Below are 24655 nucleotides of genomic sequence, written 5' to 3'. Positions count from 1 at the left end.
CACGTTCACTCTCTTCTCACTCCTGCTCCCCTTTGTTCCAGCTCCCTTGTGCCTGGGAAGAAGGGGTGCGGGTAGGCCTTTAAATGCCAACAGGGCCAGAGAGAAATAAGGTCCCTGAATTGGTGGATAATTGTACTGTTGATGATGGCAGGATTCTAACGTCTCCCGGCCTGGCTCTACCACACACCCCTCCCTCTCCCTGCTCTCTTGACTCCAGCCTCTCTGTCTTCCTCCATGCTCCTTCTCCACATCAGGCTCCCTCTAGCCTTCACTGAGAGCCCCTCAGCCTGGTCGCTCTGTCCCAGGTATCATCTCCTTGACACCAGGGTGCAGCCCTGAGGTGGGTCCCCCTTCCCATGCCGCCGTTCTCCAATCCAGCACCCTTGTCCACACTGGTCACAGCCTGCTACAGCTTCTTTGCTGATGTGTGTCTGCCCAGCAGCTCAGAAGGACAGGGAGGGAGCTTTCCCCACACTGTGCATCCTCATCTGCCCAAGCCCCTGCAGTGGATCAGGTAGACCAGTGCCCCTTGAAAGTGATGAGGCAGGGGCAGGCACAGCTGGCCAGAGGAGAGGGCTCAGCCTGTGCCTGCCTCTGCCCCATTAGGGGCCCTAATCTGCCTGATCTGCATGCAAGGGCTTGGGGGGATGATGACAAGCATGGAGGAATCCACCTCTGGGCCAGTCCCTTCCAGGGAGCCACTAATAGCTAGCCTGATCCTTCCCCTAGCCACTGACCCCAGACCCTCCTCCAGAGGCTGTGAGTGCAGTGTGGGAGACATAGAAATCAGGACATCTGGGTCTCCCTGCAGCCCAAACATCACTTTCTGTGTGACCTCGAGCAAGTCCTCTCCCCTCTCTGAGTCTTAGTCTCCCTGGCTGTAAAATGGCTTAGGGCTGGGAACACACACTGGTGCCTACAAGGCCAGGAAGGTGTTGCTGCTTGGACATTACATCCCTCAGGGTTGGGGACACACTGAAGGGAGGGCTGATAGAGAATTGGAGAGAGCACACCCTGCCTGGGCCAGCCCAGGCGCTCCAGGTCTGCTGATTCCTCAAAAGAAGCTGAACATCTGAGGCTTGAGAAATCTCCTGCTGGTTAAATGTTGACAATGAATTAACATTTTATTACAAAACAAGAACGTCAGGCGCAGTGGTTCATGCCTGTAATCCCAGGCCGAGAATTTGGGAGGCAGAGGCGGGCAGATCACAAGGTCAGGAGATCGAGAACATCCTGGCTAATACAGTGAAACCCCGTCTCTACTAAAAATACAAAAAATTAGCCGGGCGTGGTGGTGGGCGCCTGTAGTCCCAGCTACTTGGGAGGCTGAGGCAGGAGGATGGTGTGAACCCAGGAGGCGGAGCTTGTAGTGAGCCGAGATTGCGCCACTGCATTCCAGTCCAGGCGACAGAGCGAGACTCTGTCTCAAAAAAAAAAAAAAAAAAAAAAAAAGGCAAGAGCAACGAGGGCCACCCAGCATTTATCTGGGCCACAGTTTGTGGCTGCTAGGCTGGAGGGCTGGGTTCATGGGTCCTCTGGGACATTTTCTGCTCTCTAGGATGGGGGCTGTTGCTCCCTGCAAAGCCCCCTCACTCCAGACCTGCCTCCTGAAGCATTTATTGGCTTTGCTCCACTCCAGCCCCTCTCTCTCTTCTTGCAAACCAGAGCTCACCTGCTCTGCAACCACAGTCTAATGGGATTCCAAAGACAGGGTTAGGACAAGGCCAGCGCCAGAGACCTCAGAACCCTTTTGCTCTGCCAACCCCGAAATTCCATCTCACATGGTGGCTCCTGGGCCCCATCACTGTAAACTGGAGCTCATGCCTCCAACTGTTCAGGGCATAGCTGAGCTGTTTCCAGATCCTCTACCCACTGTGTGAGGCTGGCCCCCATCTACCACTGCATAGAAGGGCACTGACACCCCAAGGAGCAGCAGCAGCACAAGTTGGAGGAGTCCTATGTCCACCTGGGTTCTCCTTGAGAAGGATGCAGGATTTCTTGCCTGGCTGATAGATGTGGCAACTGAGGCCCAGAAGAAAGCAGCAGGTTTGCTCAGACTGAGCTACCTCACCTTCTTGGAGGGGTGCTGCTAAAAATAGTTTCTGGGAGATCGGGTCCTGGTGACGAGTGCTGCTTTCTCTCCCTGAGTCCACTCGCCAGCCTGCCACCCTCCACCACCACATCCTGCAAACCCACCCCTCTCCTGTACCAGGAACTTGCTAACACCAGTACTGTGCCCTACGAATATCCATTGCTGACCCCAGAGCAGAAGAAGGAGCTGTCTGACATCACTCATCACATCGTGGCTCTGGGCAAGAGCATCCCGGCTGCAGATGAGTCCACTGGGAGCGTTGCCAAGTGGCTGCAGTCCATTGGCACCAAGAATACCGAGGAGAACTGGTGCTTCTACCACCAGCTGCGACTGACAGCTGACAACTGCATGAACCCTGCATTGAGGTCGTCATCCTCTTCCATGAGATGCTGTACCAAAAGGTGGATGATAGGTGTCCCTTCCCCCAAGTTATCAAATCCAAGGGCAGTGTTGAGGGCATCAAGGTAGAAAAGGGGGTGCTATCCCTGGCAAGGGCAAATGGCGAGACCACCACCCAAGGGCTGGATGGGCTGTCTGAGCGCTCTGCCCCAGACAAGAAGTATGGAACCCACTTTGCCAAGTGGCATCATGTGCTGAAGATTGGGAAACACACCCCCTCAGCCCTCGCCATCATTGAAAATGCCAACATCAGCTGGGCGCAGTGGCTCACGTCTGTAACACCAGCACTTTGGGAGGCCAAGGTAGGCGGATCGCTTGAGGTCGGGAGTTCGAGACCAGCCTGGCCAACATGGTGAAATGTCCTCCTCTACTAAAAACACAAAAATGAGCTGGGCATGGTGGCACACACCTGTAATCCCAGCTACTCAGGAGGCTGAGGCAGGAGAATCATTTGAACCTGGGAGGCGGAGGTTACATGAGCTGAGATTGCACCACTGCACTCCAGCCTGGGTGACAGACTGAGACACCGTTTCAAAAAAAGAAAAAAGAAAGAAAATAAAAGAAAATGGCAGTGTGTCAATGTCCTGGTCCGCTATGTCAGCATCTGCCAGCAGAATGGCACTGTGCTCATCGTGGAGGCTGAGATCCTCCCCAGTGGGGACCATGACTTGAAGTACTGCCAGTATGTAACCAAGGTGTGGCTGCTGTCTACAAGGCTCTGAGTGACCACCACATGTACCTGGAAGGCACCTTGCTGAAGTCCAATATGGTCACCCCAGGCCAAGCCTGCATCCAGAAGTTTTCTCACAAGGAGATTGCCATGGCAACTATCACAAGCGCTACACTCTAGGCCACTTACTCTAGGGAATAAGTGGCCTAGAAGGATCACAACTGGGCCAGAACAGGGCCCACCCAGACTCATCACTGAGGCAGGTGGGGTCATTCTCATTTCACAGACACAAAAACTAAGCGCTACACTGCACAGTGTCCCCTGCTGTCCCTGGGATCACCTTCCTATCTGGAAGCCAGAGCAAGGAGGTGTCCATCAACCTCAATGCCATTAACAAGTGCCCCCTCCTGAAGCCCTGGGCCCTGACCTTCTCCTACAGCTGAGCCCTGCAGGCCTCTGCCCTGAAGGCCTGGGGCAGGAAGAAGAACCTGAAGGCTGTGCAGAAGGAGTAAGTCAAGTGAGCCCTGGCCAATAGCCTCACCTGTCAAGGAAAGTACATTCCAAGCGGTCAGGCCGGGGCTGCTGTCAATGAGTCCCTCTTCATCTTTAACCACGCCTAGTATGTGGAGGTGTTCTCAGGCTGCCCCCCAACACTCCGGGCCCTGCCCCCTCCCACACTCTCTTGAAGAGGGGGACTCCTCCTCAGGGCTCCAGGCTGGCTTGCCTGCGCTCTTGCCTCCCTCATGACGGTGGTGTGTGGTATTGTCCATGAATGCTAACTCCGTCACCCTTTCCAGCACACTGCTAATAAACAGCTATTTAAGGGGGGGAAATAAAAATAGTTCCTGGGGCCCAGAATAAAAAGGGTGAATTCTGGGGGCTGGGGTTGACATTTTCCTTTTGCCTTGACCATTGGATGGTACTATGTGCAGCAGCCCCTGACGGTGATAATGATGGTGACGAAGACCATGATGCAGACTGGGTGGGAGGGAAAAAAGGCCCCAGCGCCATCCCTAGGATGGGGCCTGACCTTGCCTCAGTTCCAGCTGCCCAGGGCCAGAGCAAGTGATGAGATGAGTTTATACTGTGGCTCTGAGAAGGAAGGGAGGGAGGGAGGGAGGAGGGAAAAGGAGGGAAGGAGGGCAGAGGGAGAGAAAGGGAAAAGAAGATGGGGAAGGAGGGAATGACAAGGGAGGAGTGACAGGAGAAGAAGGAGAAGAAGAAAAGAAAGAAGAGGAGGAGGGGGCAGAGGCGGGAAGAAGAGGCCCAGAAAGATCACAATGGGAGCAGAATAGGGCCCACCCAGACTCATCACTGAGGTAGGTGGGGTCTTTCTCATTTCACAGACACAAAAACTAAGACTTAGGGTATGACGTGATTTGCTCAAGATCTCAGAGTTAGGACTAGAACTTATGGCTTATGCCTTGCCCTTCAAGGCCTCAAACCTTGAACCACTCAAGCAACATATCCCAAGATACCTCACCCTTACCTCACCAGAAAGGTGGGCTGGTTAAAATGCAGATTTCTGGGTCAAAATCAAAGGAATGTGACCCAGGAATCTGCATTTTGACCATACCCTGGGGTTGGTTCTTTGGGCCCTGATGCTGGAAAACGCTGTGGCTCATTTAGGGCCTTTCTGATCTGACCTCTTGGTGCCAGGTTCTGACCGTATTCCCGTTGCCCAGCTATTTGGGTTGACTCATGCTGATCCCCCAACCGCCACCCCCACAGGGCTGAGCCTTTTCCATCCAAGCCTTCACCCACAGTCTCCCAGTCACATGTAGATCCACCCTTCCTGCTAGCACCTGCTTCTCTTCTGGAAGCCTTCCTCGTGGTTGAGATCCTCCTCTTTCAGTGCCTGTTGGAGTAATAGCCTCCTCCTCCTCCATCTGGAGTTGCTTACAACACCCTATTTCACTTTCCATGTGAGTCGGCCTTGTTTCCCAATCTTTCTCTATATTAAACAGGAAACTCCCAGAGGGCTAGGGACTTGCCAGTTTAAACAATAAGCCTCTGAAATACAGGACTTCACCTGACCCTCCCGCCAGCCACAAGTGGCAGGGCTGGGAGAGCTTTACAGATCAGGAAACCAAGCCTTGAAGAGGTTGTGGCCTGCCCAAGTCTATGGCCAAGTAAGATTCACAGCTGGATTTGAAACCCATGCCCAACTCCATTATCCAGTTCTTTCTGCTTTGGCTTTGCCTCTTATCACCCCCCAAAAAAACCCTGTGAGGGCTGGGCACAGTGTCTCATGCCTATAATCCCAACACTTTGGGAGGCTGAAGGTGATCACCTGAGGTCAGGAGTTCATGACCAGCCCGGCCAACATGGGGGTGAAACCCCATCTCTACTAAAAATACAAAAATTAGCTGGGCATGGTGGTGTAATCCCAGCTGCTTGGGAGGCTGAGGCAGAAGAATCGCTTGAACCTGAGAGGCAGAGGTTGCAGTGAGCCGAGATTGTGCCACTGCACTCTAGTCTGGGCAACAGAGGGAGACTCTGTCTCAAACAAACAAAACAACAACAAAACAAAAAACAAAAAACAACCCTGTGAGGCAGGCATTTCAGGGGTTATGATCCTATTGCCCAGCTAAGGAAAGCAAGGCCCAAAGATGAGCAAAGCACTCAATACCATCCTTATTCTGTTCCCACTTACAGCTGCACTTGGGTCCAAGTGCTGACCTTTTCTCTCTCATCTTCTCTGGGTGATGGGCACTGCCCAGGATCCCTTGGCAGAATGGCACAGAACTGGGTCTTGAGCTCTCAGACCAAAGCACGCATCCTGGACAGGTCCCACTGCCACTCTGAACCCAGGTGCCTCCTCTGAAGGTGCAGACTCGCCTCACCTGCCTTGCAGCCAGCTGGATGCTCAGAGAGGGAAATGCAAAGTACCTGGACACACCCTGGTCACCATCATTCTGGACTTTATCCCTCTTGTTAATGCTTAGCTGGGAAAGGAATACTCTCAACGGCCCTTTCCTCAAGAATGGAGAGTACCTCTGAGCCTGGCACAGGCCCAGCCCAACTCAGTCCAAGCCAGGCTGGGAAGGGTGTGGAGCAAGGAAGCCGGACAGGCATTCCCCAGAGGGGTTTGCCAAGCCCTACACTTCATGTGTTGTGCCAGAGAAACTCAATGGAGGTATGGCCCAACGCTGACCTTTGGGATGGAGGCCTAAGCCACCCTGCTGGTGCCCAGGGTGGCCAGCAAGGGGCTTCAGACAACCCCGGATGGAAAATAAAAATAGTGGCTAATATTTGTTACATGCTAACTATTGTCAGGCCCTGTGCCTCCCCCTCCGCCCCAGGTGCTCAGAGCTGTGGAATGGATGGTTTCCATCCAGCCCTGTTCCTCTGCCTCCTCTGGATCATCTTAGACCGGAAAGTGCCACAGCTCAGTGTCCCGCTTCTTCCGCATCCTGTCAGGACCACTCCATCTGTAGGGGATACAATCAACTCCACCTCCTTCGGGAAGCCCTTGTTCACAGTTTCCAAAACAAGCCGCAGATGGGATGGATCCTGCTTAACACCTCGGCCCAGAACCCCTTGGATCTCCTTCTTCCTCCAGGTCCAAGACACCCATCTTAACAACCCTGTAGCCCCTAACTTGGCCCTAGCCGCCTCGACCTTGCCATTTTATACCCCAAAATCGGGGCGTAGGGTTCTGAAGCCCAGGGTAGTTGGTGGGGAGGCAGCACGAGAGTGCAGGATGAGGTCGGGGAAAAAAGACCTCGTCCGCTCACCGTCTGGCCCTTCCTCCTCCCGGCAGGCGAGCCGGGGAATTCCCGGCGGCACGGATACCCGCAGAGCCAAAGAAGTGGGCTTCTCTGCCCCGCCCGCCCAGCTTGCCGAGGGCGACACGGCGCGCCTGCGCGGAAGAAGGCAGCGCCCACGGCGCATGCGCAGCGGTCACTCCTGCTGTATATTAAGGCGCCGGCGATCGCGGCCTGAGGCTGCTCCCGAACAAGGGCAACGAACGGTTCGTTTGGACTTCTCGGCTTGCGTGCCCCCGTCCTTCGCCGCCGTCTCCGCAGAGTCCCCAGCGCAGGTGAGCGCCCGCGCGGTAGGTGTGGCGCCGGTCGGGGAAGCCCCCGCGTGTCCTGCCAGCCGGGGCACCTCTCCCCCGGGGCGCTGGGACCCCATCCCCCACTGTCCCAGTCATCCGCCGCCTTGAGGTCAGCGTTTATCCTCCAGATCTTTTGCCTAGACAGCCGCCTCAGTTTCCCCCTTTCGGCCCCTTCCAGCTATTCCCGGTTGAACCCGCCGCTTTAGAATTCCCTTCTCATACCCCTCCCGTCATTCTCGAGACCTCGACCGCGGGTCATCTCTGACCCCTACTGCCCGAGTACTGCCTTCTTTCTCCAGACTCAACTCCCTCAACTTTATAACCCCTGCGCGTCCCCAGTGAGTCCCAAGGCGCTGGTCCTCATACCCCTACCCTCGTTTGTGCCCCTCCTTTCTCAGTTATGCCCAGTTCTTCCCGCTGTGGGGACACCACCGCGGAGGAATCGTTGCTTCAGGGACTTGGGGCCATGCTGGACTCCTTCCTCGGGTTTAGGAGTGCTTTCTGGGATGCGGGGACCAGGAGAAAGTCAGGATCCCTAATAGTCTTCCCTGTCTGGTTAGATGAGTGGCTTCTTCCCTAACATCCCTTCTCCACCTAGATGTAAGCCAAGATGTCTTATCTGCACTGTGCATCTCCCTAAGAAACCTCTGGCCTCCCAAACCTGTTTTTGACTTGTCCTTCATCCTTCTGCCCCCTTGGCTATGTACTGTCAGTATTTACTTCATTTGGTGAAGTTGCTTTGTAGGTGCCTTTGTGTAGAGCTGGGGAATGAAGAAGTTGGTGACCCGTGTAAAATGTGGTCACCATTCCTTAGCTGAGTCTCACATCAGTGCTGTCCTTAGGCATTTTTGAGGGAGAAGTGTTAGTATTCCAGGGTACCCTTTATGTAAACTGCAGGTGACACCTGAATCCAGTGAGCTTGTGGTGATATTTGCCTGATTATTAACAGCTGTTGATGTCACTCATCATCAGTCTTTCCACAGGAGCCAGCATACTTCTTGAACATGGAGACTGTTGTTCGCCGCTGCCCATTCTTATCCCGAGTCCCCCAGGCCTTTCTGCAGAAAGCAGGCAAATCTCTGTTGTTCTATGCCCAAAACTGCCCCAAGATGATGGAAGTTGGGGCCAAGCCAGCCCCTCGGGCATTGTCCACTGCAGCAGTACACTACCAACAGATCAAAGAAACCTCTCCGGCCAGTGAGAGTAAGTGTCACTGACAATGAAGGAGCAGGTACGGGTGTGTGTACTCATTGGTAGACTAGAAGCAGTCCCCACAGTGGTGGTGAGGGCCACAGTCACTCACAAAGGGCTGCTCTGAGCACAGATTATCTCATATGATTTTTGCCCCAAGGGTAGGCACTTTTAGCTTTTCCATCTTTAAAGGTGAAACAGTGGCCAGTGTTGCACATTGCAGGTTTTTGGATTGCATGTTAGTGTCTGTTGGGATTTTAGTGTTTCCTCAGTGCCTCGTTCACATAAATATTAAATTGGAGTGTTCTAATTTCCCTCATTAAACATTTGGCCTTCAGCTTTTTATTTATTTAGTTTTTCTTTTTTGAGACAGTGTCCTGCTCTGTTCCCCAGGTTGGAGTGCAGTGATGCAATGTCAGCTTACTGCAACCTCCACCTCCCAGGTTCAAGTGATTCTCCTGCCTCAGCCTCCCAAATACCTGGAATTACAGGCATGCACCACCACACCGGGATAATTTTTGTACTTTTGGTAGGGTTTCACCTTGTTGGTCAGGCTTGTCCTGAACTCCTGACCTGATCCACCTGTCTCAGCCTCCCAGAGTGCTGGAATTACAGGCATGAGCCACCGTGCCCGGCCCCTTTGGCTTTTTAAAGTAGTGACTTGTTTTTTTCCTTAAAAGTTTTTGTTTTATTGTGGTAAAATGCCCAAGAAAAATTACCATTTTAAGCATTTAAAAATGTACAATTCAGTGGTACATTCATATTGTTGTGTGACCATCACCACCATCCATCTCCAGAACTTTTTTTGTCTTCCCAAACTGAAATTCTATACCCATCAACCAGTAACTCACCATTCCTCTCTCCCCAACCCCTGGCAACCACCATTCTGCTTTCTGTCTCTATGAATTTGACTATTCGAGGTACCTCATATAAATGAAACTGTACAGTATTCATGGTTTTAAAAACAAATTTATCTTGGCTGTATGCAGTGGCTCACTCCTATAATCCGAGCGCTTTGGGAGGCCGAGGCGGTTGGATCACGTGAGGCCAGGAGTTCAAGACCAGCCTGGCCACATAGCAAAACCCCATCGCTACAAAAAATACAAAAATCAGCTGGACATGGTGGTATACACCTGAAATCCCAGCTACTTGGGAGGCTGAGGCATAAGAATTGCTGGAAACCAGGAGGTAGAGGTTGCAGTGAGCTGAGATCATGCCATGTATCTTTATTTGTATATACATTTGTTGTTGTTGTTTTCAACAAAGAGACCGGAGTTGAATTTAGTTTGCTCTGGTTCTGCTAGGAGAGAACAAGGCTCTTCAGGTTCCACTTAATCCTAGAGAGTATTTTACAGGTTTTTCTTAGGCGTGTTCTCTGGGTGTGGGCTTGTAAGAAAAGAATTTTTGTTTTTCTTTAAGCAGGAAGGATTTAATCCTTTATAGGGTTTATTTTCAAGAGTTAGTTATGTCTTTTTTACCAAAATGCTTGCAATGGTTATGTTCTAAATGATAGGTTTTTTTTCTTTATCTAGACTTTAATGAATATGTATTACTTTTATAATAAATGAAGTTAACTTCAAAATAATTTGTTTGGCTTTCTTTTATAGAAGATTTTAATGAAAACTGTATTGAGACACCTTACCCAAGTTATAGGAAAGGCTAGCCAGTGACTCACAGGAGTATTCCAGAATGATGAAAAAAGACTTTTCTAGAAAGAAGGTCAATGAATTTGCTCAAGGGGAGAGGGAAGTCACTGTAACTAGAAGGATAATTACCAGCCAACTGTGTGAAGTCAGCAGACTTTGATGAATTTAGATGAGAAAGTAGATGAGGTATGTGAATGTGATATACCCCTATTTTTTTCTTACTGTATTAGCAATCTAAAGACCTAAGGTTTAGCCTAATTTCTTTTGTTTAGAGAAAAACCAATAGCTTTTATGTTAAGCAAAAGCAAGCCTCTTGGTCAAGAATCTGTTTAAAAAATGTTAGCAGAAGCAGGATGTGGTGGCTCGTGACTGTAATTCCAGCACTTTGGGAGGCTGAGGCAGGAGGACTGCTTGAGCCTAGGAGTTTGATAGAAGCTAGGGCCACATAACTAGACTCCATATCTACAAAAAGTTAAAAAAAAAAAAAATTGGCTGGACACAGTAGAACACCTGCAGTCCAAGCTACTTGGAGGGCTGAGGTGACAGGATCACTTGAGCCTGGAGGTCAAAGCTGTGGTTAGCTGTGATTGCACCACTGCACCCTAGCCTGGTTGACAGAGTGAGATCCTGTTTAAAAAAAAAAAAAGGAAAAGAAAATGTTAGCAGATTAAAAAATGTGTGTGAATACTTCCAGTTACCTTACAGGGTGTGTCCTCTCATGAAATAAGCTGAAATGTAGTTGGGGTAGAAAGTACTGGAAATGATCCAACTCAAGGATTCCAGGTTGTCTACAACTAGAAAATGGTAGTTTGTTGAATTTATGAGGAGAAATACTATGGGTTTAAGAGGTAACTGGAATGTGCCAGTCAGCTCTTCACATGAGCATTGTTTCTTGTGAAGCAGATGAAAAACTAGAGAGATTAGCAGAACCTAATAAAAACAAGCTTGTGGCTGAGTGCAGTGGCTCACACCTATAATCCCAGCACTTTGGGAAGCCAAGGCGGGTGGATAACCTGAGGTCAGGGGTTCAAGACCAGCCTGGCCAACGTGGTGGAACCCCATCTCTACTAAAAATACAAAAATTAGCCAGGCATGGTGGTGCACACCTGTAATCCCAGCTACTTGGGAGGCTGAGGCACGAGAATCACTTGAACCCAGGAGGCGGAGGTTGTAGTGAGCCAAGATTGTGCCACTGCACTCCAATCTGGGGGACAGAGCAAGACTCCATCTTAAAAAAAAAAAACAACTTCTGTCTGGATGGTGGGGTAGAGTGAGTAAGTATTAAGTTTATCTTTGAGGCAATAAAAGAAAGAAATAAGTGGTTTTCTTACACACTGTGCAGCCAGATCTGATGCTTCACTTTTTCCATTTCCTCCCTCAGAAGACAAAACTGCCCAAGCCAAGGTCCAACAGGCTCCTGATGGATCCCAGCAGAGTCCAGATGACACGCAACTTCCGTCTGGACACCCCTTGCCTGCCACAAGCCAGGGCACTGCAAGCAAATGCCCTTTCCTGGCAGCACAGATGAATCAGAGAGGCAGCAGTGTCTTCTGCAAAGCCAGTCTTGAGCTTCAGGAGGATGTGCAGGAAATGAATGCCGTGAGGAAAGGTAAGAGATGAGTCGTGAACCATTAGTGGTAGTGAAGAGGTCCTTTTAGTTCTTTTGGGCCCTCAGATTTGTGTATGAGCTATCATTAGGGCAGTATTTATGGAAACACCTTCCTCTTTTAGGGCCAGAGAGGAAGGTCTTCAAGATAGACAGTCAAGGGACTGTATTGCAAAAGTGGAACTTTCTGGTGTGTGTGTAGGATGTGACCAGCTTTTATAGTAATTACTTAATTTCTGAAAATAACCTGCAGTCTTGAGCTGCTACCAGCTGCCTTTTGTCCCTTTGGTCTTTCCCATCATCTGGTGGGATAAAGATAGAAAACAATGATTTTACTGCAGTAAGTGCTGGTCCTAGGGCTCCCAAGCTGGGTGTCTTACTGATGGTCATTTAATTGCAACCTTAACTCCACAATATATAGCTGTGGCTACATCTGCAGAGCATTCAAGGCTCCCCAGAAGCCTAACCACCAGAAATTATGCATATGGCCAAAATTGTTTTCTATGAAGAAAATTGAGATTAGGACCAGGCCCAGTGGCTCACACCTATAATCCCAGCACTTTGGAAGGCCTAGGCAGGTGGATCGCTTGAGGCCAGGAGTTTAAGACCAGCCAGGCCAACATGGTGAAACTGCCTCCCTACCAAAAATACAAAGATTAGCTGGGCATGATGGCACATGCCTATAGTCCCATCTACTCAGGAGGTTGAGGAGGGAGGATCACTTGAACCCAGGAGGCAGAGGTTGCAATGAGTCGAGATCGTGCCACTGCTCTCCAGCCTGGGTGACAGAATGGGACTCTGTCTCAAAAAAAGAAAAAAACAGAAAATTGAGATTAGGATTGGGGTGGGGATGTTGTGGAGTGAATAAGACATGCCAATCAGCAGAGAAAGCTTTGGACTTTATTGTTCATTAAAGCTGGCCAGTAGCTCTGAAAACAACACCGTGGGTCTGCCATTACAGTAACTAAAATAGAAGAGATGCTTTGTACACTCAGTTACAGCTAACTTTGGTTATGCTTGGCCTTTTTTTGTGAACTAGGCAATAAACCATTTTTGACAGTATGTCTGGAAGATATTGTGAACTCAGAATAGAAAGTTGGTCCCATTTGTTTCTTGTTACTTTTGTTCCAGAGGTTGCTGAAACCTCAGCAAGCCCCAGTGTGGTTAGTGTGAAAACCGATGGAGGGGATCCCAGTGGACTGCTGAAGAACTTCCAGGACATCATGCAAAAGCAAAGACCAGAAAGAGTGTCTCATCTTCTTCAAGATAACTTGCCAAAATGTAAGTCTTACTGTTATTTGCCTGATGTAGGAGATAATTTATAATTTAAATGTACATTAGATTAAATATAAAATTGCATAGTGAGGCTGAGCACAGTGGCCCATACCTGTAATTCCAGCACTTTGGGAGGCTGAGGCGGGAGAAGATCACTTGAGGCCAGGAGTTTGAGACAAGCCTTGGCAACATAGCAAGACACTATCTCTACAAAAACAATTTTTTAAATTAGCCAGACATGATGGCTCACACCTATAGTCCCAGCTACTCAGGAGGCTAAGGTAGGAAGATTGCTTAAGCCCAGGACTTCAAGGTTCAGTGAGCTATGATCACGCTATTGTACTCCAGTCTGAATGACAGAGAGACTCTGTCTCTAGGAAGAACAAAAAATGTATGGTGAGTTGAGGCTTGAAAGGCATATCCCTTGCTTGTGTGAGCAGGTGCTTTTGGTTGTGGTGACTACAGGTGCTGTTGGTAGCCTGCCTTCTGTCCTTTAATACCTACCATCTACACATGGCACTGGGCCAAACACTTGATATACAGTCTTATTTACTTACAAGATGAGGACATCAAATAACCTGCCCAGGATCTCCTTCATTGGCCAAGCTGAGACTTGTTGCCTTTCGCCAAAATGCAGCTGTGTTTCACAACCGTCATTCTCTCCTGTCTTCTGTTTGATTTTCAGCTGTTTCCACTTTTCAGTATGATCGTTTCTTTGAGAAAAAAATTGATGAGAAAAAGAATGACCACACCTATCGAGTTTTTAAAACTGTGAACCGGCGAGCACACATCTTCCCGATGGCAGATGACTATTCAGACTCCCTCATCACCAAAAAGCAGGTGTCAGTCTGGTGCAGTAATGACTACCTAGGAATGAGTCGCCACCCACGGGTGTGTGGGGCAGTTATGTAAGTAGCCCTTGGCTTTCAAATATTACTGGTGTTATTAGGCAAGCCAATGTATGTATAGGGGTTATACATACCTTGATGATGTATAGGGGTTGGATCTTTATGGAGGGAACATTCAGTAGCTGAATGCGTGCCACAGCAAAATACTATTCTTAGCTTCTGAAAAATATCTATAGACTATTTTTAAAGGAACTCTAATATGCAGGTAGCTGCTGGAGCCCCTTAGCTTGTGAGGGTTCAAGCTTATAGGCTCAATGACTACACGTCAGTCCACTTTCTACCACTCTACAAGTGAGTGTGCCTTTAACACCAGGCAGTCTTGCACAGAGACATCCTTGGTTGTGGCTGTGAGAGGAGAAATACGAATCTAGCAGCGCTAGAGAAAAAGCTACTTCAAAAGACATGTTAAAAAGGATGTAGATCCCATTACTCGTCCTTCAGGAGGCTTACCATCCTAGGGATGCTTGAGAGAGTTGCTTGCCGGATTCTCCAAAGGCTTGCTAAAGAGGTTTGAGGTTTAATTAAACCAGTTTGAGGTTTAATGATAGTGATATATCCTAACATTACGTGACTGGCTTGCAGAGGGTAACCACCATCCAGGATGTCCCTCTAGAGTTTGGTTTTTCTTAAGATAACATGTTATTGGAGCCGGGCGCGGTGGCTCAAGCCTGTAATCCCAGCACTTTGGGAGGCTGAGACGGGCGGATCACGAGGTCAGGAGATCGAGACCATCCTGGCTAACACGGTGAAACCCCGTCTCTACTAAAAACTACAAAAAACTAGCCGGGCGAGGTGGCAGTGCCTGTAGTCCCAGCTACTGGGGAGGCTGAGGCAGGAGAATGGCGTAAACCCGGGAGGCGGAGCTTGCAGTGAGCTGAGATCCGGCCACAGCACTCCAGCCTGGGTGACAGAGCGAGACTCCGTCTCAAAAAAAAAAAAAAAAAAAAAGATAACATGTTATTGGAAAGAATAATGTTTCTCAGAGAAAATAAACCTTAGTTTCTTAGACAAGAAACTCAGCTAATACCAAGCACTCACTGATTGTTAAATGAACACTTGTTCTTGATGATTCCTGGAGGTGTCATCACCCTAGCGTTGACATCTTCTCCCACCTAGTCTGAAGATGAAATCAGTTGAAATTTCTGACCCCAGGTTTCACAGTGAGAGAGTTGCTACATCAACATGTTTGAGTCTCCTGGATCCTAGAAAGAGGAAAAAATTCATATAGTGTTTAGAACCATGAACTGTATTTTCTGGTTTTGTTTGTTTGTTTTTTTAAACAGGGACACTTTGAAACAACATGGTGCTGGGGCAGGTGGTACTAGAAATATTTCTGGAACTAGTAAATTCCATGTGGACTTAGAGCGGGAGCTGGCAGACCTCCATGGGAAAGATGCTGCACTCTTGTTTTCCTCGTGCTTTGTGGCCAATGACTCAACCCTCTTCACCCTGGCTAAGATGATGCCAGGTAAGGAAGCCTGGCATGGGTGCCTTAGAGTTTTTTGGGTTTCTTAGTAATAACAAGAAAACTGGCAACAAAGAAGGCTTACCAGAACCTCTCAATTGAAAATCATAATCCTATCTGGGCATTTGTTCTGGGGTCAAGCATGAAATGCTAACTGTACATTATGGGTTCCAGGAGAACATGATACCAGTGAAAATTAAAACTTGAAACATCTTGTCCTTGAGCTAATTGCCTCAAATGTGTTTTGTATTCTAAGATGATCCTTTGGAGAAGTCTCTTAATCGTTTAGTTAGCTCTTGATTGAGTTTGGAGTGAGGCAGCCAGATTTAAGAGCAGATTAATTGCTTGCCACAAGGTTATTCTACACCTTTGGACCTTCTCACAGGGGAAGCACTAACTAGTTATTTTGCCAGGAAGAAACTGGCACACAGTGTCTTTTTCCTAATAGGCATTTTCAAAGCATCATTTCCAAGGAAAAGTCTGTCATCTCTCTCTAGGAAATAATTTGTCTTTGATGCACATGGCAATAAATAGCATTTTTGTTATCTTAGGCTGTGAGATTTACTCTGATTCTGGGAACCATGCCTCCATGATCCAAGGGATTCGAAACAGCCGAGTGCCAAAGTACATCTTCCGCCACAATGATGTCAGCCATCTCAGAGAACTGCTACAAAGATCTGACCCTTCAGTCCCCAAGATTGTGGCATTTGAAACTGTTCATTCAATGGATGGTAAGTGTGGACAGAAGTTCCTCTGAAATCTGAGATGAAAAACTAGGCCTCAACTCTTTAAAAGTATGGTGTTTTGTTGTGTTTTTTAATTTTCTTTTTTTTCTTTTGAGACAGAATCTCGCTCTGTTACCCAGGCTGGAGTGCAGTGGTGCAGTCTCAACTCACTGCAAGCGCCACCTCCCGGGTTCACACCATTCTCCTGCCTCAGCCTCCTGAGTAGCTGGGACTATAGGCGCCCGCCACCATGCCTGGCTAATTTTTTTTTTTTTGAGATGAGTCTCGCTCTGTCACCCAGGCCGGAATGCAGTGGCGCCATCTCGGCTCACTGCAAGCTCTGCCTCCTGGGTTCACACCATTCTCCTACCTCAGCCTCCTGAGTAGCTGGAACACGCCCGGCTAATTTTTTGTATTTTTAGTAGAGATGGGGTTTCACCATGTTAGTCAAGATGGTCTTGATCTCCTGACCTCGTGATCCACCCGCCTCGGCCTCCCAAAGTGCTGGGATTACAGGTGTGAGCCACCATGCCCGGCTTGTTGTATTTTTTAATTTTCTTTTCCTTTCTGCCAGGATTTTTGTTTTTTTCTTCCAACTTTTAGGTTCAGTGGGTACATGTGCGGGTTTATTATATGGGTAAATTATGTGTCACAGGGGGTTGGTGTACAAATTATTCCATCACCCAGGTAATAAGCATAGTACCCAATAGGTAGTTTTTGATCTCACCCTCCTCCCACCCTCCACCCTCAAGTAGGCCCCCGGTGTCTGTTGTTCCCTTCTTTGTGTCCATGTGTTCTCAATGTTTAGCTTCCACTTATAAGTGAGAACGATATTTGGTTTTTCCGTTCCTGTATTAATTCACTTAGAATGGCCTCTAGTTCCATCCATATTGCTGTAAAGGACATGGTCTCGTTCTTTTTTTTTTTGAGACGGAGTCTTGCTCTGTCGCCCGAGCTGGAGTGCAGTGGCCAGATCTCAGCTCACTGCAAGCTCCGCCTCCCGGGTTTATGCCATTCTCCTGCCTCAGCCTCCGGAGTAGCTGGGACTACAGGCGCCCGCCACCTCGCCCGGCTAGTTTTTTGTATTTTTAGTAGAGACGGGGTTTCACCGTGTTAGCCAGGATGGTCTCGATCTCCTGACCTCGTGATCCGCCCGTCTCGGCCTCCCAAAGTGCTGGGATTACAGGCTTGAGCCACCGCGCCCGGCCTTCGTTCTTTTTTTATTGCTGTGTGGTATTGCATTCTGCCAGGATTTTGTAATCGGTGGACTTTTTTTAATAGATTTGGGTGAAAGTGAATTTTCTATTCTGACTTTCACTAGGCTCTGGGACCCCAGGTAACCTAGAAATTGGAGGAAGTTCATTTTCTTTCCAATATTAAAAATGATATCTTAGAATATAAGTTTGCATTGTTCTGACTCTAACCAAAACAGAAATTTCTGAAGTGGCAAGCTCTTCAGAGCAGTCTCTGATCTTTCCTCAGGGGCAGTGTGCCCACTGGAAGAGCTGTGTGATGTGGCCCATGAGTTTGGAGCAATCACCTTCGTGGATGAGGTCCACGCAGTGGGGCTGTATGGGGCTCGAGGAGGAGGGATTGGGGATCGGGATGGAGTCATGCCAAAAATGGACATCATTTCTGGAACACTTGGTATGTATACATTGCATTACATACACTAAAATTCCATTATCCTAATAAGGCCAAGGACTAACTAGTCTAACTGGGAGCAGGTGAGGAGACAGTCTGGCAGCATATGAAGCCTGGGCCACTCTTTTGGCTCAGCTTAGTGGAATTCCTTGGGTCATGGAGGCATGGCTCTTAGAATCAAAGTAAACCCCACAGCCTAACACAACAGATAGGCCATTTATTGCCATCTGAATTCATTTCGGACAGAGTTGTGGGTCTAGCCACATGCCATGGCAAGAGCCTGTACTCTCTGTGCCTCAGGTTGTTCTTAATTAAAAAGAAAAAAGAATTCTAGTATTTTCTCCTGGAGCACTTGTTAGGTTCAGGTGTTGTGAAGTGCTGAGCTCCGTGCCTGCCACATGGGAACATTCCAATTCATCCTGGTTTTCCTCTGCTCTTCCTCATACAGAGGCTATGTCTTGTGGTAGGTGGGAGCTAGACTTTGGAGTCCTGCCGCCTCACTAATTGTGTGACCTTGGGTTGGTAGTTAACCTTTCTATACCTCAGTTTCATCATCAATATAATGGAGAAAATAGTAGGACCTAAATCAAAAGTTTTGTGGAGAAGGTAAATAAGTTATATGCAAACAGTTACTATAGACATTCCCTCTGAGAACCTATGAGAACCCTAAAAAGATGAAAATTATATAAATTTGAAGTTTTTTTTTTTTTCACCCAGCCTTAGCTGGGTAAAATTCCAGACTCTGGGACAATGTTCACAGTGGGAAGATGGTACAAGCACTGCAGAGCCAGTCTTGTTCCAAAGAGCACATGCAGTGCAGCTTTCAAAAGTGCAGTTGGTAAGGCAGTTGGAAACCCATCTAGCAGTTAGCTAAAATACCAGTTTATAGCCTGTGCTTGGTAAAGGAAGGGCAGGCTCTTTAAAAAGTGTGCTTCAGCACTGTCAAGGGGTGTGAGAACCTAGTGCCGACCCAGCGAGCCTGGGAGTTCGAAGGGCAGAACCTCTACCAGGAGAAAAGCACCTAATCATGTGTCCTAATTCAAGAAGCTCTTTTCTTTTTTCTTTCTTATTTTTCTTTTTTTTTTTTTTTGAGACGGAGTCTCACTCTATCGCCCAGGCTGGAGTGCAGTGGTGCGATCTCAGCTCACTGCAAGCTCCGCCTCCCGGGTTCACACCATTCTCCTGCCTCAGCCTCCCAAGTAGCTGGGACTACAGGCACCTGCCACTGCGCCCGGCTAATTTTTTGTATTTTTAGTAGAGACGGGGTTTCACTGTGTTAGCCAGGATGGTCTCGATCTCCTGACCTTGTGATCCGCCCGCCTCAGCCTCCCAAAGTGCTGGGACTACAGGTGTGAGCCACTGCGCCGAGCCAGAAGCTCTTTTCTTTTAATGATGTCTCCTGATGTGGGCTCTTTGAAGGTATGGTCATTGTGAGATGGAAAAGGCTGGAGAGAGAAACTTTGTACCATAGGAGATTGAACCAACTCAGCTTTGCATGTGGTTTTAGCAGAAACATTAATTATAGAATGTGATGTTAAGATCTATGAAGACCCTTCTGGAGTTCTTTGTGTTTTTTGAGATAGGCTCTCACTCTGTCGCCCAGGTTTGATCACAGCTCACTGCAGCCTCCACCTCCTGGGCTCAAGTGATCCTCCCACCTCAACCTCCCAAATAACTGAGACTACAGGTTTGCACTAGCATGCCTGGGTAATTTTTGTATTTTTAGTAGAAATGGGGTTTCACCATGTTGGCCAGGCTGGTCTCTAACTCCTGAGCTCAAGTGATTTGTGTACCTTGGCCTCCCAAAGTGCTGGGACTACAGGTGTGAGCCACGGCACCTGGCCTCTTCTGGAGTTTTTAATCCTGAAACTTGAGATGCAGATTATACAAAAGGACTCAGTGAGAATTGAAAACCAAGTCTGGCCCTAAATCCTAACAGGTTCTGAGTTTTCATATTTGTCTAGCAAATGCATTAATTGTCCAGAGTTTTGTTCTTAATTAAGTAGGAAATAACACCAGTCACACCAAAACAGTTAACGCCTTAGCTGGGTAAAATTCCAGCCTCTGGGATAATGTTCGTGGTGGGAAGATGGTGCAAGCATTGCAGAGCCAGTCTTGTTCCAAAGAGCACATGCAGTGCAGACATGGGGAGTGGAGCTGTGCTGGTTGTCAGAGCAGCAAGCCTGGGTGAGAAAGGGAAAGGAGAATAAGATGGTGGGAAGGGAGGCAGCAGCAGGGTATTTGGGCACACTGGGACCCACTGAGGTGTCAGGTCTGATTGGAAGACCTGCATTTTGATCCCGGTTAGACACCAACTTGGCCATATGACTTTGGGCAAGACCCTTTTGTAACCTTCCTTAGGTTTTTTACCCTTTTAAAAATGAGTAGCCAGGCACAATAGCTCACACCTGTAATCCCAGCACTTTGGGAGGCTGAGACAGGAGGATCTTGCCCAGGAGTTTGAGACCAGCCCTGGGCAATGAAGCATGGACTCCTCTCTACACAAAATAAAAATTTAAAAAATTAGCCAGGCATGGTGGTGTACACCTGTACCAGCTACTTGGGAGGCTGAGGTGGAAGGAATACTTGAGCCCAGGAGGTTGAGGCTGCAGAGGGCTATGATCATGCCACTGCACTCCAGCCTGGGTGACAGAGCAAGACCCTGTCTCTAAAAAACAAAGGATGATTAGATATCCTTTTATAGTCATGCGTTGTGTAATGATGGGAGATGCGTTCTGAGACTTGCATCACTAGGCAATTTCATCATTGTGCAAACACCATAGAGTGTACTTACATAAACCTAGATGGTATAGCCTACTGCACACCTAGGCTTTGTGGTATGGCCTGTTGCTCCTAGGCTGCAAACCTGTACATTATGTTACTGTATTGAATACTGTAGGCAACACCATGGTATTTGTGTATCTAAACATACCTAAACATAGAAAAGGTACAGTAAAAATACAGTATTATAATCTTATGGGACGACCATTATATATGTGGTCATCATTGACTGAGACATCATTAATGTGGTGCATGACTACACCAATCAGTCCGGAAACAAATTAAGAAGATAAGGAGAAAAGTCAGTGCTTTGAGGCTCTGCAACACCTTGCTGTGTCCATTTAGAGGCTGTTGCTGTAATTGATGAAGCTGTTTCCTCCCAGGCAAAGCCTTTGGCTGTGTTGGAGGGTACATCGCCAGCACGAGTTCTCTGATTGACACGGTACGGTCCTATGCTGCTGGCTTCATCTTCACCACCTCTCTGCCACCCATGCTGCTGGCTGGAGCCCTGGAGTCTGTGCGGATCCTGAAGAGCGCTGAGGGACGGGTGCTTCGCCGCCAGCACCAGCGCAACGTCAAGCTCATGAGACAGATGCTAATGGATGCCGGCCTCCCTGTTGTCCACTGCCCCAGCCACATCATCCCTGTGCGGGTAATGGCCTGTCTCTGATTGGACTTGCTGTGGGCTGTGCCTCTACACATGATGTACGGATGTTCTGCTTCATACCTTCCTGAAGTTGGGCTTGAGTGGGGTGACTGCCAGGGAGGGGTTGTAGCCAGCCACCCTCTGTCATGTTTCCGCCATTGGCTGACTTCACCATGAGAAGAAAGCCTTTGAACCCAGCAGGCTGGGGCAGAAGTTCCCTCTCCAGAGCACTGACCTTAACAGGGGAAACACAGAGCTTGTATCTGAAAAGCTCCAGAAGCCTGAGCTTGGCCAGCTTTGAAGTATGGCTTTCTACTTAGTAAATTTCAAAATAGGTTTTGCTCTTCCCACTACAAATGGTAGCACTGTTGATGTCACAGTTGAATTAGTGTAATGAATACAGCTAGTATAACCGAATCTAGATTATACATCCTGGGTATGAGAGTCTGCTGGTACGAATGGAACCAGTGTTTTCTCATTAAAAATGTATTTCTCTTTAATAAGGTTTTGGTTCTCTGGTCTTCACAAAACAACACTGGCTCCTTTTAAATGACAGGTGTTTGGGCAGCGCTTTCCCTCTCCCCCAAGCTTGCATATGTTGCTACAGTCTGGTCTTGAGCGTGAGTGTTGTGGGGACTGTGTTCATTAGAATCTCTGCTAAGAGGTGGTCCTTGCTGTTGTGACCTTACCTTCTGCTCTCATTGAACTTAGGTTGCAGATGCTGCTAAAAACACGGAAGTCTGTGATGAACTAATGAGCAGACATAACATCTATGTGCAAGCAATCAATTACCCTACCGTGCCCCGGGGAGAAGAGCTCCTACGGATCGCCCCTACCCCTCACCACACACCCCAGATGATGAACTACTTCCTTGGTGAGTACCTTTGCAGTGTTTATAATTGAAGCCTTTCAGAGGCATTCAGATTTGTTTCTTCTTTTTTTAGGTTTTTTTTTTTTTTTTTTGAGACGGAGTCTCGCTCTGTTGCCCAGGCTGGAGTGCAGTGGCGTGATCTTGGCTCACTGCAAGCTCCTCCTCCCGGGTTCACGCCATTCTCCTGCCTCAGCCTCCTGAGTAGCTAGGAATACAGGCGCCTGCCACTACGCCTGGCTAATTTTTTGTATTTTTGGTAGAGATGGGGTTTCATCATGTTAGCCAGGATGGTCTCGATCTCCTGACCTCATGATCTGCCTGCCTCGGTCTCCCAAAGTGCTGGGATTACAGGCGTGAGCCACAGTGCCTATTTCTTCTTTTTCCCAGTAACTAAGCATGCCCTCAAATGGTTCAAAACCCTAAAAGATATTTATTGTCTGATTCACATCAAGAGGGTGGAGAGTCATTTTGGGAGCTCTGAGGGAGCCTAAGAATCTGCTCAGTGTTCCCGGTGCCCCCTTGTCTACATGGCTGAAGGATACACGGTAATGACTTGCAGGGAGAAGAGGCCTCTGAGGGCTTGAGTCCCTGCTGGCCCCCCGGAGTCCAGCTCACATTTATCTTCGCCACTGCCCTCTACTCCATGACGTTGTATAATCCTTGAATAACCCCACACGTAATCTCCTCTGATAAGAGGAATTGCTCAACATTTTCAACTGCCCCGTGGTTCTATACTGCCCCACCCATGTCCAACCTAAAGCAGAGACAGAAGGGGGCTGTTAGCCACAGATCAGCTCTGCCTCAAAGGTACATTGCCCTCCCAAGCCCGCCCAGCATGGCTCAGCTTCCTCATGGGCTCTCTGTTCTATTGGAAATGCTGGGTTTAAACTGTCATGTGGCAGTGTTGGAGCAGCTTCTTCCCTACAGGTCTGTGAAATCAAGCCCAACTCCGGGTTTTATTTTTCTCTTTATTTATTTTTATGAAAGCCTTAAAATTTTTATAAAAGCCTTATCTCAATAGAGATATAACTCACATACCATAAAATTCACCCTTTAAAGTATCCAAGTCCATGATTTTTAAATACACTCCCAGTGTTATGCAACCATCACTTCTATCTGATTCTAGAACATTTTCGTCGCCTCAGAAGCCGCTGCCCATTAGGAGTCACTCCTCTTTTCCCATCCCCAGCCCCTGTCAACCACGAGTCTTTCTGTCTCTGTGGATTTGCCTTTTCTGGACCTTGTGTCTAAGTGGAAGTATATGGCGTGTGCTCCTTTGTGTCTGTCTTCTTCCAGCATCATGTCTGCAAGGCTCATCCACGCTGTAGCATTCATCAGCACTTCATTTCTTTCTGTTATCAAATAACCTTCCATTGTACAGATTTACCACATTTTGTTTATCCATCTATTGGTGGACATTTGGTTGTTTCTCTTGTTAACTATTATGACTAATGCTGCTGTGAACATTTGTGTATGAGTGTTTATGTGGACAAATGTATTCATTTCTTTTGTGTATATTACTCTCTTTAATATTTAAAAACCGTTTCTCCTCAGAGAATCTGCTGGTCACGTGGAAGCAAGTGGGGCTGGAACTGAAGCCGCATTCCTCAGCTGAGTGCAACTTCTGCAGGAGGCCACTGCATTTTGAAGTGATGAGTGAAAGAGAGAAGTCCTATTTCTCAGGCTTGAGCAAGTTGGTATCTGCTCAGGCCTGAGCGTGACCTCCATTATTCCACTTAACCCCAGGCCATTATCATATCCAGATAGTCTTCAGAGTTGTCTTTATATGTGAATTAAGTTATATTAAATTTTAATCTATAGTAAAAACATAGTCCTGGAAATAAATTCTTGTTTAAGTGGTGGCTCTTTCTGCTATTGGCTACTGAATAAAATTCTTCATTGACTGGACACAGTGGCTCACACCTGTAATCACAACACTTGGGAGGCCAAAGCAAGAAGATCACTTGAGGCCAGGAGTTTAAAGCTGCAGTGAGCCATGATTGCTCCACTGCACTCCAGCCTGGGTGACAGAGCAAGACTGCCTCTAAAATAAAAAATAATAATTGTCATCATCCCTTTAAGTTCAGTCTGTATTCTAGGAATGAATAAACTGAATAAAGTACTGGAGCTCTGGTAATGGCTTCAGAGCAGGAGAGGCAGAACCTCCCACAGCTTGAACCCTGCTACCTCCTTAATGCCTACAGTATCCAGTGGCTGACCCAGCTGCACCCAGCAACTGAACAGTTTTGAAAGGGTGACACCACCTTGGCGGCCGGTTTCACTTTAAACTTCTCACTTCATATCTTCAGTGGACAGTGCTGCCTCGCAGTCCTGCTACAGCTGCCTCCCCCTGACTTTCCCTTTTAGCTACTGCCTTGACCCCATTTTTCCCTGTGAAAGTCTGGGCATCAGAAGACTGGCTTGTCTGTCACCACCCCATCCTCCAGCCTGTCAGCTTCCTGCGCCTGTAGTTGTGTCCCATCCAGCAAAAGCGGAGGGGTTTGTGTTCCTCACCCTGCCTCTCTCCATTTGTATTTCAGGTCCTGTTGCTTCTTGCACAGTCCTACAACCATCTCTTTGCTGCAGAATTTCTCCCCCTCTGCTGGTTCATTCTCCTTGGCCAGCAGAGGCTTTGTCCCCCTTCTGAAAAATAAGCTGCTTCTGTCTAGAACC

The 24655-nt window shown here is 48.1% G+C and overlaps 1 protein-coding gene and 1 pseudogene across 3 annotated transcripts; both read left to right on the top strand.

Moving 5' to 3' along the window:
* Positions 1-356: 356 nt before the first annotated feature.
* LOC111528780 lies at positions 357-3781 on the top strand (annotated as a pseudogene).
* Positions 3782-7031: 3250 nt separating this feature from the next.
* On the top strand, positions 7032-23827 carry ALAS1 (5'-aminolevulinate synthase 1). Of its 3 annotated transcripts, none has more exons than XM_023195548.2 (11): positions 7032-7206; positions 8197-8427; positions 11443-11670; positions 12799-12948; positions 13628-13850; positions 15134-15318; positions 15867-16046; positions 17523-17687; positions 20849-21117; positions 21823-21985; positions 23537-23827. In XM_023195548.2, the coding sequence occupies exons 2-11, from the start codon at positions 8229-8231 to the stop codon at positions 23695-23697; spliced, it is 1923 nt and encodes a 640-aa protein (XP_023051316.2). In that variant the 5' UTR covers positions 7032-7206; positions 8197-8228; the 3' UTR covers positions 23698-23827. The 3 variants fall into 3 exon arrangements, with proteins under 3 accessions (XP_023051316.2, XP_023051313.2, XP_023051317.2); XM_023195545.2 differs by having other exon boundaries at positions 7040-7206; positions 8208-8427; XM_023195549.2 differs by having other exon boundaries at positions 7090-7221; positions 8208-8427.
* Positions 23828-24655: the final 828 nt, after the last annotated feature.

This window comes from Piliocolobus tephrosceles, chromosome 2, assembly GCF_002776525.5.
Source record: "Piliocolobus tephrosceles isolate RC106 chromosome 2, ASM277652v3, whole genome shotgun sequence".
In the NCBI taxonomy this organism is placed as follows: domain Eukaryota; kingdom Metazoa; phylum Chordata; class Mammalia; order Primates; family Cercopithecidae; genus Piliocolobus; species Piliocolobus tephrosceles.
Note: the sequence above shows the minus strand (reverse complement) of the source record. Positions and strands in the feature narration are given on the sequence as shown.

What these genes read in the sequence shown, in the direction of transcription:
- ALAS1 (XM_023195545.2), top strand. Translation starts at nt 7,057, where the DNA reads ATGCGCAGCGGTCACTCCTGCTGTATATTAAGGCGCCGGCGATCGCGG. An exon ending in AACCTCTCCGGCCAGTGAGA is followed by an intron (nt 8,428 to 11,442) that starts GTAAGTGTCACT and finishes TTCCTCCCTCAG; the next exon opens with AAGACAAAACTGCCCAAGCC. An exon ending in AACTGTTCATTCAATGGATG is followed by an intron (nt 16,047 to 17,522) that starts GTAAGTGTGGAC and finishes ATCTTTCCTCAG; the next exon opens with GGGCAGTGTGCCCACTGGAA.